We start from the raw sequence: 14,846 nt of genomic DNA, 5'->3' as shown, positions 1-14,846 counted from the left end.
GATGCACTGATCAACGGCCAGTACCCGTCCTTGCACAAAAATATATTTGTGTAGTTGTGGGCAACATCATTTTACACCGACACTCATATTTTAATAAAAACAATAAATTCACACATCTAGCAAGTAGACTGATTCACAAAAGAGAGAAAAATCTGCTTTAAGATTTCTAGCAAGTACTCAGAAGTTCTAAATGAAAATATAAGGAGTAAAAAGGAGTATTTTTTCTCTTGGAAATATAACTGAGTGAAGAATTCATTTTTAGTAATGAATACAAATCTTTCAAAAATATTTTTTGAGTACAATACTCAGGTACAAACTGAAAAAAATGATGGCTCTTCAAGAATTCTTTAGTAAAGAAAATAGTTCTATATAGAACCATGAACACTCAAGGAACTCTTTGCATGATTAAAGGGTTCTTTGCATCATGAAAGAGTTCTTCAGATTGATGGAGAGTGTGTTCAATATGGTTCTATATAGAGTCTTTCTGAAAAGGGTTCTTTTACTGTTACAAGCTTGACATCGTAACAATAGAAGAACCCCCTTTTTTATTTATTTTTTTATTTTTACCCAATTATCTCCCAAATTTTCTCGTCTCCAATTCCACCCGCTAGTTAGGACTCCCCCAATCACACGATACCATCAACGCTAGGGGGATGAAGGCTAACACAGGCTTCCTCCGAGACCTGTGAAACCAGCCACCGCATCTTTTCGAGCTGCCGCTCACGCAACGTCACTGGACAGCTGAACGCGCTCGGAGGAAAGCGCCAACCGCCAGATCTGTTACGTCAGCTAACAGACGCCTGCGCCGACTAGCATCGCGTTAAGTAGAACCCTTTTTGGTGCTATACATACTGAACGCATTCTCCATCAATCTGAAGAACGCTTTCATGATGCAAAGAACCCTTTAATCATGCAGAGGGTTCTTTGAGTGTTCATGGTTCTATGTAGAACCATTTTCTTGACTAAAGAACCCCTGAAGAACCAACATTTTTAAGTCTACTATTTTGACGTAACATTTATTGGAAGTGTATGTGATTTTGGTCCTTTTCAAACTGAAAGAACAGCATTTACAGGTCTTTTGAAATAAGCACAAGTATTGAATTAACTGCTCACAACCACAGTAACTGATAAATTGAAATTAGGTTTTATTATTTTATTGGCTGGTTGAGCTAGTTTATCCTTCACCTAAGCAGCCTTTATTGTCCAACGGCAGTTTTTATAATATCCTGTGAGGCATAAAGTCATAAAGTCATAGAAAACAAGATACCATATAGATCAAGAAACACAGTTTTTAAGTTATTTTAATAACAGAGAACGGTGGAAAAATGAGTAACAACACAAGTTATGGGGCACTGCAATATGTGAGACACCACTCCCTTTTAGAGCTTACTGGGTATAAGACAACATCCTGAGAGAACCGAATACAAAAATATACAGTACATGAAGTCTCCAAAGTGATTATCCAAAAATCATGACTTCTTAAATCATGACTCACAAAAAATGTTAAGTAATAGTCCTGTACTTTGTTGTAAAACAGAGAAACTAATCCTAGTAATGTTCGTTCAAAAAAACAGTTTCTTAGGTTTCCAAACTGTTCTATCAGTTAGTATCAGTTACAAAAAAACTGAAATGTGTGCATCATGTAGGCTACCTGTGTACGTCCTTAATCTATCAACAATTCATCATCTTGTATATGTATTCTTTAATAAGAATCTCTAAAAAACACTGAGCTTGAGACAAACTACTAACCTTGTAAAACAACTGTACCTAGCTAGCATGACTAAAAGAACTATAAACTTTGTATATGTCTTATATAAGAAAATCAATAATGGAGTGGACCAGGAAAACAAATTTACATTTAAGTGCTGTCTTATGATGTTGTTAATAGAGGATCAATGTTTAGTTACTTTCCTCCTTCTGAAACACGGCCTTGGTCCCATTTTAGCAGTGGAAAAAAGGCCATGGAGTGAGCAATCAATCAGAGACACAGCACACAGGGCCAAACACACCTTTTATGCTTTCTTAAGACCTGACCTATTTACTCAGTAACAGGCAGACTTTCTTAGCAGTGAAACTTCACTGCAGACACAAACACGCACACAAACACATACTAGAGGAGGTATTCCATTTGTGTTCATCATTTTTACTCTGCTTTCTTGTCTAGTTTCTCTCCTTTCACTGCAGTCTGGATGCTGGACCACACCTCTGTGTAGAGCAATGTACCCAAAAAGACCACAGCTGTGCCCACCCAGTGCCAAGCTGTGAAAGGGTTCTGAAAGTACAGGATGGAGATAATGAGGCTCAGGAATTTACGGAGTGTCACTACCAGCGTAACAGTTAGGGACGTGCACTCTGTGGTCAGAATGAACACACCCCGAATGCACACGTATCTGAACAGGCATGTTAAGGTGTTCAAAGTTCACTATATTATAAAATGACAAAGCGCAAAGTTGCATGAAGGCGGTCACACACTCGAGCTAAAGAGCAGTCTTATTTCTGTCAAAAGGATACTGTGTGATGACATTCATCAGTAAATACACCCACATTACTGGCACAGGTTGACCAATCACAGGGACTTCCACAGGAGCTTCAAGAGAAAGTGTCAGAAACCAGAATAAATGTGTGTCAGCAATGGGAACTATATTCAAATAACAAAAATGTAAAATGTTCCATTTTTTTCCATATTGTCATCATCATAAGCTCACCAGACAGTTGTTGCACGCATAGTTTCTTTTCTCATACTTGATTATGCATCCAGTTGCATAAATAACAGTGATAATCCTGTCAGGTAAGGATTACACCAGTCACTTGAGAAAGCTCCTGTCCAGTCTAGCCCCCTCTTTATAGTTTGAGTGTGCCTATTTCAGCTGTTCCAAATCAAGAATAGGGATTGAGATCTGCTGATTTTGCCACTCAGTCAAACGTTCCAAGTGTTCTATCATGTCTATTGAACCTGTCACATATAGACACCCTACAGCTGTCTTCCTGGAATGTGGGAGTGTCAATGTTGTATTCTGCTTGGATAGGAAGCACAAGGTTAGTGAAAGAGGGGGAATGAGACTGGTGTTACTTACCATACAGGATTGTTGCTGTTTTTAAGGCAATGGGTGGCTTAATCGTTTTTGTCCTGGGAGCTCAATTTTCTCAATTTTTATGTTTCTACAGCATTTGAGCACAGCAGCTATACATTGTGTGAACATTTAATGATAAATGGACCAATAGAAATGGTCCAAAATTACATGGCATAAAATTTTGGTACATTCACTTACACTAAAGTTAAGGACGTTTACCTCCTTCTGTAAAGTTACCACTTTGGAGACACATAGGTTTGTTAGTACTGAGACATTAAAATTGTTAATTGTCATCATCACTGTAAGTCTTCTCCACAGCCATAGCCATAGCACAATAAGTAGACTGCTGAAATGCTACATAGTAGTTCAACACACTTTAAGCAGAGGCTACCAAAGAGACAATTACCTGACCTACTGGTCTGCATCAGTGCAGAAAAGAAACTATGACGTGTTTCCCAGCCAAAGCAAACATGGCTAATTGTACTCTCAAAGGTTCCCAGCTAGCACTGGCACTGCTGGGAATCTACTCAGTGATAGAGCCCAATGTAGAAGCTCACAAACTAAATGTGAAGTGCTTAAGAACAGACTCACTGCTTTGACTGAAGAAGACAGCATGATTATAGATGTTAGTTGAGAGCAGCAGAAACCCTGGCAAAGGCAGACAATGCTGAAAGAAACAGAATAATTGTTTTGAACCAAAAAGTGACAGAAAAAAACACTTGCATTAAATCTAACAATGAGTTTTTGGGCTAGTAGGTAAAATGGAACAGCACTCACATTATAGAAGAGGGCCTCTTTAGAGTGCTTGCCATACTGCTTGTACAGAGTCTCTTGGAAAATGCCCATACGTGCCGACATTAGTAGGGCAAAAGTCAGCATGCCAATACCTTAAACAAAAATAGCACTTTCAGCTGTGTACTCTCCTGTAATCTTACAACAGAAGCTTTCCTTACTACATCACAATATTGTGGCAAAATTGATTATAATAAGTAAAAAACGAAAGAAAATCTGCTGTACAAGATGCCAATAACAGAGACAAGACTGGTGGGCTTCACCGCAATGTGCCTACCTAAAAGCCAGTGCAAGAAGGTATAAACTCCTTCCTCTTCTGTGGCACCCTTTTCAACACTCTAGGAAAGAAATAACTAAACATCAAATCAGATCTGACTTTTTGAATGGAGACAAACCACTAGAAGGTGCTGTGATACAAGTTTACAACAATTAATGTTTTATAAAGTATAGAACTACACAGGTTAGGCAGTGGTTAGGACACCACCTAGCTCAGAAAAACTGTAATACTGAGGGAAAAAAGCCTCTAAAAAAACCTTACCACTTGTTTGGCAGACATGAAGGTGCAGATGAATATGCCAAGTGATACCAGAACTATAGAAAGGTATTTACTTGCTGAATACCTTTATCAGGGAGAAAAACATTACATTAGTAGCACATTAGCAATGGTATAACTAAGGCTAGGCATCAAACTTATCCACTCTTACCAGAAAAGGGCCGGTGTAGCTGCATGTTTTCATACTAAACAATCCAAATCATGCCTAATTCTACCCATAAATCAGTTGCTCTCAGTCTTTAATCAATTAATCACGTGTGCTCCTGTCTGATGGAATGAAAACCTGCAGCCACACCGGCCCTTTGTTAATAATACTGGACACCCGTGACCTAACTAGCCTTATCAGAGTGAGTAAGCATGATAACCACGCCTGTTCCAAAATCAAAACTGCTGATAGGCTGTATAAATTACATTTTGTAGACATAATATTTATGTGAGCACTTTACTCAATTAGCCTGTAATCTATTGCAGTCAGTAAATATACTCACTTCCAACACATCATACCTAATTTAAACCAAACCCACTTCCAGTTTGTTATTTAAAAGAAGGTACTGGCAAAAAAAAAAATATTTGGGCCTCAGTCTCAAAATCAAGTTATAGGTATCAGCCTCTGCATTGACAGCAGCGTCTAACCCACCTTTTTTTCAATATGATGATACCCAGTATCATATTGGCTATTAAAGAGCCCTGCAAAAGAAGAAATGTACATCAGTTATGAAATTTATTTAACAAACCAAAAGAATATACAAATCATACAGATGACTAACAATCAATAGCTCAGTCAAAAGATACGAAAGAGACGGGACTCACAGATCTGAAGATCATGTGCAGTGGCATTGCAATGTTGAAGTTGAGGGCGTAGTTGTTTATCACACTTACAGTGAAGAACATTGTCACCATTATCACATAATTACTGTAGAGGGAAAGCATATAACGGTCACTTCATGTTTGGACTACTACCAGATTGTATCAATAAAACGTGTCAGAATCAACTGAGCTTACATTAAATTACAGGGTTACAGGGTATTACAATATATTGGGTTATTAAACATTTGCCTGCAAATATCACTAAGCTATGTCCCTCACACAGACTGCTTAACACAGACTCTTCCACTACAGGGATCTGCTATGTGTGCAAAAGAGGAGACTGGTTTTTTTTTTGACATTTACAAATCCGGCACGCTCATGTGGCTGATACCTGATAGGTATGGCTGGTTTCTTGCGTCCGAAATTCGTTTCGAAGATGAAGCCCTCGAGGGCAATGAAAGCAAACTGGGCAAAGGTGACAATATTTCCACATCCTGGGAAATCTCTGCAGAGTTTCAAATAACAAAGAATACAACTGAAACCTCAACCGTTTTAGGAACTTCACAGAACAACATGTATAGAATAGACACCTCCTGTTATTAGCTATGAACACACTGCAGTGCACACTGCTGTGTCTGGAACCAGGAGTTATTATTAAGACTTCGCATTAACCTGAAATAAATCACCTCAAAACTGCGATTCTCGAATCAGAGCCGTTCGCTCGTTTGGACAAGTTCCACTCACTCACCTCACCAAAAGTTCTAGGAACACAACGTTACTGCAGCACCCAACAAAAACCAGAGTCACCGCGAACACAGTGCTCATCTTCACAGGCAGGAGACACTGTTTGTGTACACAGACCAATAATATTGCACGAACTACACTAAACCGAGCGACGGCATATTGATAAATACACTAGCCAGGTTGTCAATGAAGGCAAAACTGTTCAATGAACACGTATCCCGGCTTCGCTGTAGGCGCAGTGCGTGGGTGATGTGGGTGTTGTAGTCTTCACCGTCGTGTTTGTCTAGCCACAGCCACAACGCTCGAAAATAATAAAACTACATTTCCAACAAGCGCAGCACGTCATGGGACCAGGAGGTTTTATCACAGCCGGTCAACTTCGCAAACGAGTGCGCGGAGTGCCAAACAATATTTCACAGTCTCCCAGCAGATTAATATGATTTATGAGCTGCTTGTATAAGTACATATATATATATATATATATATATATATATATATATAATATATATATATATATATATATATATATTATATATATATATATATATATAATATGTAATGTATTGATATGTATAATAAGATAATAAATTTTTATTTATCTTTAATTTGTACAAAATGACATTTATGTTAATCGAAGAGTGTTAATAGCAAAGAAAATCTGTCAAAAACATTTAAAAAATAACTTTTGATACTTTTTTATTTTCTTCATAAGGAAAGATAGTTAATTGATAAGCTTAGGTCATTTTCTCAATGTCTTCTTTTCCCTTATAATAAAATAATGCAATCAGTTTACAGCGGAATGGTATTTTAATAATTAAATGTTCTAAAATATATAACTGATCAGATATTCAGGGACTCTTATTCTGTATCACTCAGCAGTGTTACGTCTCTACGTGTTTCCGGAAGACGTGGCGATTGCCGAAATCAGTCAGTGCGGCGCTTCTTCCCTCCGCAAACAGATAACGAGGACGCAGAGTCCATAGAGTGAAGATGATCTCCCTAACGGACTCGCAGAGTGAGTGAGAGAGACTGTTTCTGCTTATCTGACAGGCAGTGGCCGTTATTCGAGAAGACAGCGAAGAGGTTAAAGGGTGGGAATGTTTGGTGGGCGGTAGTTTGAATGAATGAGAGGCTCCATGGCGACGGGGCCTGTAGCCTTACAGCTAATTCACACATCCTCAGAGCTCCTACTGTTAGATAGACATGTAGCCCAGTATAAGACACTTCTTTACATGTTATTGTTATTTACTCAGAAGCGAGTTGGCTCATGTTGCTGTGTGAATCTTCTCAGACCTGAGAATGAGGTCGATGCTAAAACCCTTCTTCTCTCTTTGTTCTTCCAGAGATCGGAATGGGACTAACAGGCTTCGGCGTGTTTTTCCTCTTCTTTGGGATGATCCTGTTCTTCGATAAAGCGCTGCTGGCGATAGGAAATGTGAGTGTGTGGATCTTTGATAGTTAGCTATATGTTTTGATCATGGCGGGATGGTGGGACTTTAGAGTGAACCCTGTGAACCCCACCTTAGTCAGTCAGTCAGACCAGGATTGTCTCTCTTCATTTAGCGGATGTCCAAATGATGTTTCACTTTAGTTTGACCCTGTTCGTTTGTGTGTCTGTCCAGATCTTGTTTGTTGCAGGCCTGTCCTTCGTTATTGGATTGGAAAGAACCTTCAGATTCTTTTTCCAGCGGCACAAAATGAAAGCTACAGGTTTCTTCTTAGGAGGTGTGTTTGTGGTGTTGATCGGGTGGCCGATCATTGGTGTGGTCTTGGAGGTTTATGGGTTCTTCCTGCTTTTTAGGTGAGTTCAGGACAAGGCTGCCCAGCCCTTCTTTCGGTGTCCGAGTGGTTCTGTGAAACTTTTTTTTTTCTATCTGCATTCCTTGATTTAGCCTTATCTGTAGCCCATCTTCTCATTAAAATAGTGAGAGAACTGACTAGCATGTGACTCAGCATGGCTACAAGATCAGGCAAAATCAAGGAAAGTATTCAGACAGAGCTCTGGAGCGCCAACCCTAACTTGACGTGCCTACTTCTAATATGCGCATGTTCCTGGACTCGTTAATTAGGTGGATCTGGACCAGTATTCTCATAGCGTCTTGGAACAGAATTGCTGATCTAAAATAAGACTTCCCTCTTATTTATTATGACTTTTCTGACTGGAACAAATCCTATATCAGCATTTCTACTCTGAGAACCTTTGTGAATACAACTAAACTCTGCAGGCCTTCCAGTTTAGGAGAATCAGAATCATGCTCTTGGGCACTAATTCATAACTGTTTTGTGCAGCTTCCACTGTTTACCTATCAGAAATGATCTAATATTATTAGGTTTTTATTCATGTGTAGTAATTCTAAGCACTTTTTCACAAGTAATATTGTTACTTCGTTACTGTTTTGGTCGTCAACATTGAAGAGAAGGACATAGTGGCCAAAAAGTACACGACTAGCAGACATGCAAAACACGCTGATTGTCTTGCTGAGATTGTGGATTATGTACAAATACTACAAAGCCTCATTAAAATCAGGGAAATCCTATGAAGGTGGAGAAAGTGGCACGTTGTAGCCCCTGTTTGGGCAGCTGGATTAATTTATCCTCTTCTTGCTATTCAGGGGCTTCTTCCCAGTAGCGGTGGGCTTCATCAGAAGAATACCAATTCTTGGATCACTGCTCAATCTCCCTGGGATCAGTGGGGTAAGTACTTTATATGTGCCATTTACTAGTAATAGACAGTTGGTTATCTGCACTCATGGAAAGCTGCACATACACCAGCTTTTTGATTATTTTTTCATAAGCGTGTGTGGAAATCTGAATCTCAGAAAACTTCTGTGATAGCACCAACTTGCTTTTACAAGTAATGATCTTTACTTTTTTTTTTTCTTCCAGTTGGTGGATAAAGTGGGTGAGAGCAACGCCATGGTATAACAGACTTATACATTTTTCATCCTAGGAGTGGTCACCACTTATTTAAAATCTTCAGTTGCACTCCTAACTTGATGCCCTTGTGGTAACACTCCCAGTGAATGTCAAATATGAGAGCTTCTCATCTTTGAGAGGAGGTGGTGCTTTTGTTCGGCACAAGTAGTTGCCTGCTCTGGAAGCAATGTTACCAATGGAGAGCTATTACTTTTTTGGGAACTGATCCACAGCCCAAATTGGGCCCAGTAAAGTGGTGTTGCATACCTCCATCAAGGAGGTAACACGGACTTGTTGAACCAACAAAGGGCATATTTTGATTGACTGTTGCTGATGCCCGTTGACCTGCTTCTGAAAGGACTGCTACTTCACTCTTTGCTTTTCTGACTACACTGTTACATAGAGATCTCTGTAGGTTCTGTATGAAGGTGTTACTGGATCTTTGTGTTGAGCCTTAAAGTGCCAACTGCTTTTTGAAGTGTGCTGTGTTGAACCTGTGATGAGAGCAGTATATACTTGAAGAGCCACAACCATCATGTCACTCCATTTTCCTCATTTGGTGAAGAATTAGTAGCCTTTGTGAAGCCCACAGTTTGTAAATAATGTATTTTAAACAATGTATAAGACTGTACATTTTTACATGGAGAAAGCCACAGTTTAATAAACTTTCCAGTGTCTGTAAATATTCAGTCTTCCAAGTCTTTATTTTCAGACTTCAGTCATATCTTAATCAAAAATTGATGTGAACATTCAGCTTACTTTTTACATACATTTTATACATAAAATTTACATGTTGATTACACATAGCAGTCAACATAACACATTCTCAAGTCATTATTGATTAAAGGTGCTGTATTTATATCTATTTTGATTTGCTCATATTAACATTAAGCATGAAGCGTGAGGAAAAGTGATCTTGGATCAGTATTCCTAAAGCTACTTTGAGTACAGGTGCTGGCCCAGTGTGACTCTGTGTATGAGGGTTCTCTTTTCTTAGCATCCTACAGATCCTTCAGGTTTTTCTGAATGTTCCACAGCGTGTCTGCGCTTTTCTTCAGCTGAGACACCTCGTCCTGAGTCAGTGTCATGTTGACCACGCTGCTCACTCCACCGCTGTTCAGCACACATGGCAGGCTGAGGTAGACCTCATCGCTGATTCCATACATGCCCTGTTGAACAAAATTAGACGTTTTCATCTGTGTGGCTTCAGTCAGGCAAGGTCTATGCTGATTGTTAGTTTTAGTTCAACAGCACAGACAGATAAGCAAATCAGTTGCAGAAATATGAGTCTTAATGCTGTATCATTTGACTGACCTTCACCATTGTGCAGACGGGGTGGACTCTGTACAGATTTTTAATGAGACTCTCGGTCAGGTCAGCTACACTCAGTCCAATAGCCCAGTTAGTGTAGCCTTTCAGTCTGATCACCTCATAGGCACTGCAGACAATTAACACAACACTCCAGTTATGATTTCTAAGGTGGACAATATAACAAGTATATGGATGATGGATGTACCTGTCAACTACCATCTTGTGAGTTTCTTTCCAGTTCTCCCGGTCACTGTCTTTGCCAATGTCCGGGTTCAGTGTCTGCAGGTTCACTCCTGCCACATTTGCTCCGCTCCAAACAGGGACTAGAACACAAATTGTACACCTATTGCTTCTTGTTAGGCACATTTGCATCAGAGTGTATTATCAGTAGGTATAATTCCTATCAGTGAATATTAGATGAGTATTGCAACAGTAACTGTATCTGTTTTTAACTGTTTTTTTCAAAGCAATCTGTTAATTTATTTTCATTTTGGCCGATTAGCATTGCAATTTTATGACGTTAAGAACACGAGGAAGTGCACTTGTGCTGTATTTTAAAGCTGCTGCTACACTTATACATAAATGTTGTAGAATAGTTATGCATGACTCATTGTGCTAATTAGCTAGTTGCTTCTTACTTTTTATGTAGCACTCAAGTTATTTAAATAGGGAACTGATTTTTAATAAATTAATTTGTCATACAGAATGTCAATCTGGCCTATTAAAGAGGAAATGTTATTTATATTGTAACTGTGGCTGACAGAAAGCACTGGAAATGTGCTGGAGTGTTTCATGTGTTTATTTCAAGATAAAAAATAAGGGTAATAGAAATCAGCCATCAGCCCATTTAGCTGTAAATAAATCAGACACTTACATAAACATTTATGATTGGTGCATTCTTACTATTTCATGATATAAGTAATGAATTACATGTATATAGTGATTTTCTCAAAACCACAGCTCTATAAAGCAACCAGAGCTGTAGAACTTTGAAATGAGGGATATTGTCCATTGTCTTACCGCTAGAGTCACCATGCTCTCCCAGGATCCATCCGTTAAAGCTAGTGGGGTGGATGCCCAGGCGTTCTGCCATTAGGTAGCGGAAGCGTGCTGAGTCCAGGTTAGTGCCACTGCCAATCACACGGTGCTTGGGGAGACCACTCAGCTTCCAGGTCACGTAGGTCAAAATGTCCACTGCATACACACAACTCGGCCTTAGAGTGTGTGATGTGTGTCTGTACTGGAGGTCAGTCATAAATCTAATCCATGTATCAATAAATTAAAGAGACTGTTGGTGTATTTGTCAGAAAGCATGTTTATGTACCTGGGTTAGACACCACAATGAGGACACAGTTGGGACTGTATCTAACAATCTGAGGGATGATGTGCTTGAAGATGTTGACATTTCTCTGCACCAGATTGAGTCTGCTCTCGCCTTCTTGCTGACGCACACCCGCTGTCACCACCACGATGCGCGAATTCGCTGTCACTGAGTAATCTGTGGACCAATAAGAGACAGTGAGAATTAGATAATAGCCAGTTTCCCTTCAAATCATATATTTTTACATGCTCTAGCGACTTACCATTTAACAAGTCATCTCTCTAAGGTATACATACAATCCATGTAAAGATGCAGGCCTGGAATCTATAACCATAGAGTCATTCTGCTCATTTGTCGAGCTGCTTACCTTTTCCTGAGACAATCTTAGGAGTTTTAAGGAAAAGGCTTCCATGCTGCAGGTCCATCATCTCTCCTTTCAGCTTATCTTCCATCACATCAACCAGGGCCAACTCATCAGCGAGTTCCTACAAAGTCGTGAGAAACACACTAAGCTGTATAATTTCAGTAGTCTTTTTTTTTTCTGGTTCTTCTGTAATTCCTGATTTATCTTCTCAAACCAAGCTCAGGGTTAGAAGCCTGCTCTTGACTGGATTGTGGTGGCATGTCCGTGATTTGCTGTTAATTGGCTAAAGAAGATTACTCTCTTAGTATCACAGGCTTTAAATCTTTAGTATGAGATTGTGGTCTGGAGATGCAGACGTCTGCTTTCACACCCAAACATCTACTGATTCAACGAGTAGAAAAGTTCAGTTTTGGACGTTTTGAGTAAGCATTGTTTAGGTGGCCTTATTTGATAGACTAGGCAGAACAGCTGTTAATAAAGTACTGATGTGATGGTCAAGATAGATTTGATCTATTTTTATCCTTTTTGTGACCTTTACTGAGCACTACCAACAAAAAGATACAGCAAAAACAGTGACAACAGTAAATACAACTTCAGAATGGCAGACTGTACTGGTGCAGAGTTGTAGTAACCTTACCCGTAGCAGGATACTGACAGCACAGGCCATGCCAACCTGTCCCACTCCGACCACCGTAACTTTGTTCCTAGGTGGCTCAGCAGGCCCACTGAACAGGGGGGTGATGAGCTTCTGCAGCACAGATGCCATGTTCACCACTACAGAAAACCAGTCATATCAAAGTCATGTCAGTGCACACAAATACACAGGTGTCCACTCTGACATAGACTGCTCAACATTCAGTATATTGCTGAAGGCAATCCATAAAAAGATACAATGAAAGTTAAGTTGACACATATATAGAACAGGATATATGCACAGTAACCAACCATTCCAAACAAAAGTATGGTTAGATGAGTGAGTATATCATATCATTTACAATAGAGGATCCACATATTCCAAATTTTAAGAAACGTTACATGAATACAGATAATGTAACATTTTTTACCAAAAGCTTGTTAACAAAACTCTGACACTCAGACTAGATGCTCAGCAAGTAAAATGTGCAGCAGGCCTTGTTCAGAAAATCCTCTCAAATGCAATAACAACCTGCTCAATATCTGATCCAAGTCTCCTTAGATCAAGGTCACATCTAAGACACACCCACACTATGGAAGGCACCAGTCTCTCCTTCTCTCTTTCTCCATAAGCAAAATCAGATCCTCTGCTAGCACACACGCTGGCAATCCAGGTCAGCACACTGAAATATTCATATGCACTGCAGTTCTATTCTGAAAGCATTGGCACAAACGTAAGCTTTGATTAAACACTTGCCTTGTCTGTAGATGCTTTGAGCTCCCAGGTATAAGTACCACCATGAAGTCAACATGGCCGTGGAGCCAAGAAAAAAACAGGTGACTGCAGTCTTTTGGCAGTGGCGTTGCAGTGTGTCACAGTGCCCCCGGAGCCATCCAGCCAGTAATTTCCTCAGAGCTGCAGCAGAGAAAGTGAGAGCTGAGAGGAGGGCAGAGCCTCAGCGACTCCGCTCCTCCTCCGGCGATGATTCAATCTGGTGCCAACCCCTGTCTGCAGACAGCTAATAGTGTTACTGTAATCCCATGACAGTTCCAATCTGTTGGACCTGCTTTCTCACATGACTTGAAAAGATTAACGGAGCAATTAAGACTAACAGTGTAATTCATTGGTCAGAGGAAAAGTAACCTAAAAGGTGTTGTGTATGACAATGAGAAAAATATTGGCATTATTTTTCCCTTTTGGGAAGGGGGGCTATTTAAGTATTTAATTGAAAATCAATGTTCTCCATATTTATAGGTTAAAGAGGAATTCCATCAATTTTTCAAAAACTGTGCATAATTAAGTGATTAAGACATAAACAAAATCATGTAAAGTGGTTTGGTGTGAAATGCTCCGTTCTAGAGAAATTTACCAAGCCAGAATTGTTCGCAGTGGCGGTGATAGGAACCAGACGACTGTAGAGTCTACTGCCTCTAAAAGCTACCACTCAGAAAATGATTACATGAAATGATGATGAATTCGCTGCTTGATGACTGAGACATAGTTTTACAATAGATTTTGGTTTCATGTTTTTTTTTTAATCTATTAAAAAAACTGCAGGGTGTTGTCAAAATAGTGCCCAAAAACATATTTTTTCAGATTGATAACTATTCTACTATTACAAATATTACATAAAAAACTCATGTAGGTTCACTGGTGGTTTTGCATATAAATAAAATTGATATATATGCAGTGTAGACATCAAGACATCAAGACCCCTGGTTCCCATCACCACCATTACAAAGAAATTCAAAATCCAATAAGTATCTCTATAATGAACCATTTTATATCAAACATTTGTGTCATGATATTGACAGAAAAATATCTTATGAAGACACCATTGATGGCTTTGCTTTCATATTATCTATTTTATTTGCACTTATTTACACTGTTTATCAATTCTTAGGAACTACTATAATATAACCAATACGTTGTATTATGTATGACTAGCAGTCAAGTCCTCATAATTCCTGGAGTGGACACTTCCACACTTCCACAAAGAAAGACAGATATAATTTGATGGATACAATGCCTTCTAGAATTTTTGCCACTACTGGTAAAGGTTGAATAAAAATGCCTCTGTTGTTTATCTGACATAACAGTTAAATTGTTAGTAGCATTTTGTGTGGGGCGCAAGGAGCCATGTGGTGAAACATGGGATAGAGATGGATAACTTCTGTGAAAATCTATTCAGAAGATTGGCTAAAACTTTACGTGGACCAGGCATTTGTCTACCATGCAGTGAGCAACTCTTTTCAAGCTGTGTGCACACCTGCGGGGTAGTCTCCAACTTGGGTCTGATTAGCTAGTAAGATGCTCAGGGATACAGGTATTGA

At 39.3% G+C, this 14,846-nt stretch overlaps 3 protein-coding genes across 4 annotated transcripts; 1 reads left to right on the top strand and 2 right to left on the bottom strand.

Moving 5' to 3' along the window:
• Positions 1-1,285: 1,285 nt before the first annotated feature.
• Positions 1,286-6,115, bottom strand: slc35b4 (solute carrier family 35 member B4). Its single transcript, XM_036575945.1, has 10 exons — positions 5,972-6,115; positions 5,615-5,728; positions 5,227-5,329; positions 5,054-5,103; positions 4,402-4,483; positions 4,141-4,201; positions 3,849-3,958; positions 3,663-3,738; positions 2,512-2,587; positions 1,286-2,390 (listed from the first exon to the last, which is right to left on the bottom strand). Exons 1-10 carry the CDS (start codon positions 6,046-6,048, stop codon positions 2,144-2,146), a joined length of 996 nt encoding a protein of 331 aa, XP_036431838.1. The 5' UTR covers positions 6,049-6,115; the 3' UTR covers positions 1,286-2,143.
• A 753-nt stretch (positions 6,116-6,868) lies between these two features.
• Positions 6,869-9,568, top strand: golt1bb (golgi transport 1Bb). Its single transcript, XM_036575946.1, has 5 exons — positions 6,869-6,982; positions 7,311-7,402; positions 7,590-7,768; positions 8,580-8,661; positions 8,854-9,568. The coding sequence occupies exons 1-5, from the start codon at positions 6,958-6,960 to the stop codon at positions 8,890-8,892; spliced, it is 417 nt and encodes a 138-aa protein (XP_036431839.1). The 5' UTR covers positions 6,869-6,957; the 3' UTR covers positions 8,893-9,568.
• On the bottom strand, positions 9,569-13,458 carry ldhbb (lactate dehydrogenase Bb). Of its 2 annotated transcripts, none has more exons than XM_036575942.1 (8): positions 13,270-13,458; positions 12,517-12,653; positions 11,883-12,000; positions 11,519-11,692; positions 11,215-11,388; positions 10,400-10,517; positions 10,198-10,321; positions 9,569-10,052 (listed from the first exon to the last, which is right to left on the bottom strand). In XM_036575942.1, exons 1-8 carry the CDS (start codon positions 13,322-13,324, stop codon positions 9,885-9,887), a joined length of 1,068 nt encoding a protein of 355 aa, XP_036431835.1. In that variant the 5' UTR covers positions 13,325-13,458; the 3' UTR covers positions 9,569-9,884. The 2 variants fall into 2 exon arrangements, with proteins under 2 accessions (XP_036431835.1, XP_036431837.1); XM_036575944.1 differs by lacking the exon at positions 13,270-13,458 and adding an exon at positions 12,944-13,043.
• Between the last annotated feature and the right edge of the window lie 1,388 nt (positions 13,459-14,846).

Source organism: Colossoma macropomum, unplaced genomic scaffold (assembly GCF_904425465.1).
Source record: "Colossoma macropomum unplaced genomic scaffold, Colossoma_macropomum, whole genome shotgun sequence".
Classification (NCBI taxonomy): domain Eukaryota; kingdom Metazoa; phylum Chordata; class Actinopteri; order Characiformes; family Serrasalmidae; genus Colossoma; species Colossoma macropomum.
The sequence above is the reverse complement of the archived record's forward strand: the minus strand, read 5'-3'. Positions and strand labels throughout refer to the sequence as shown.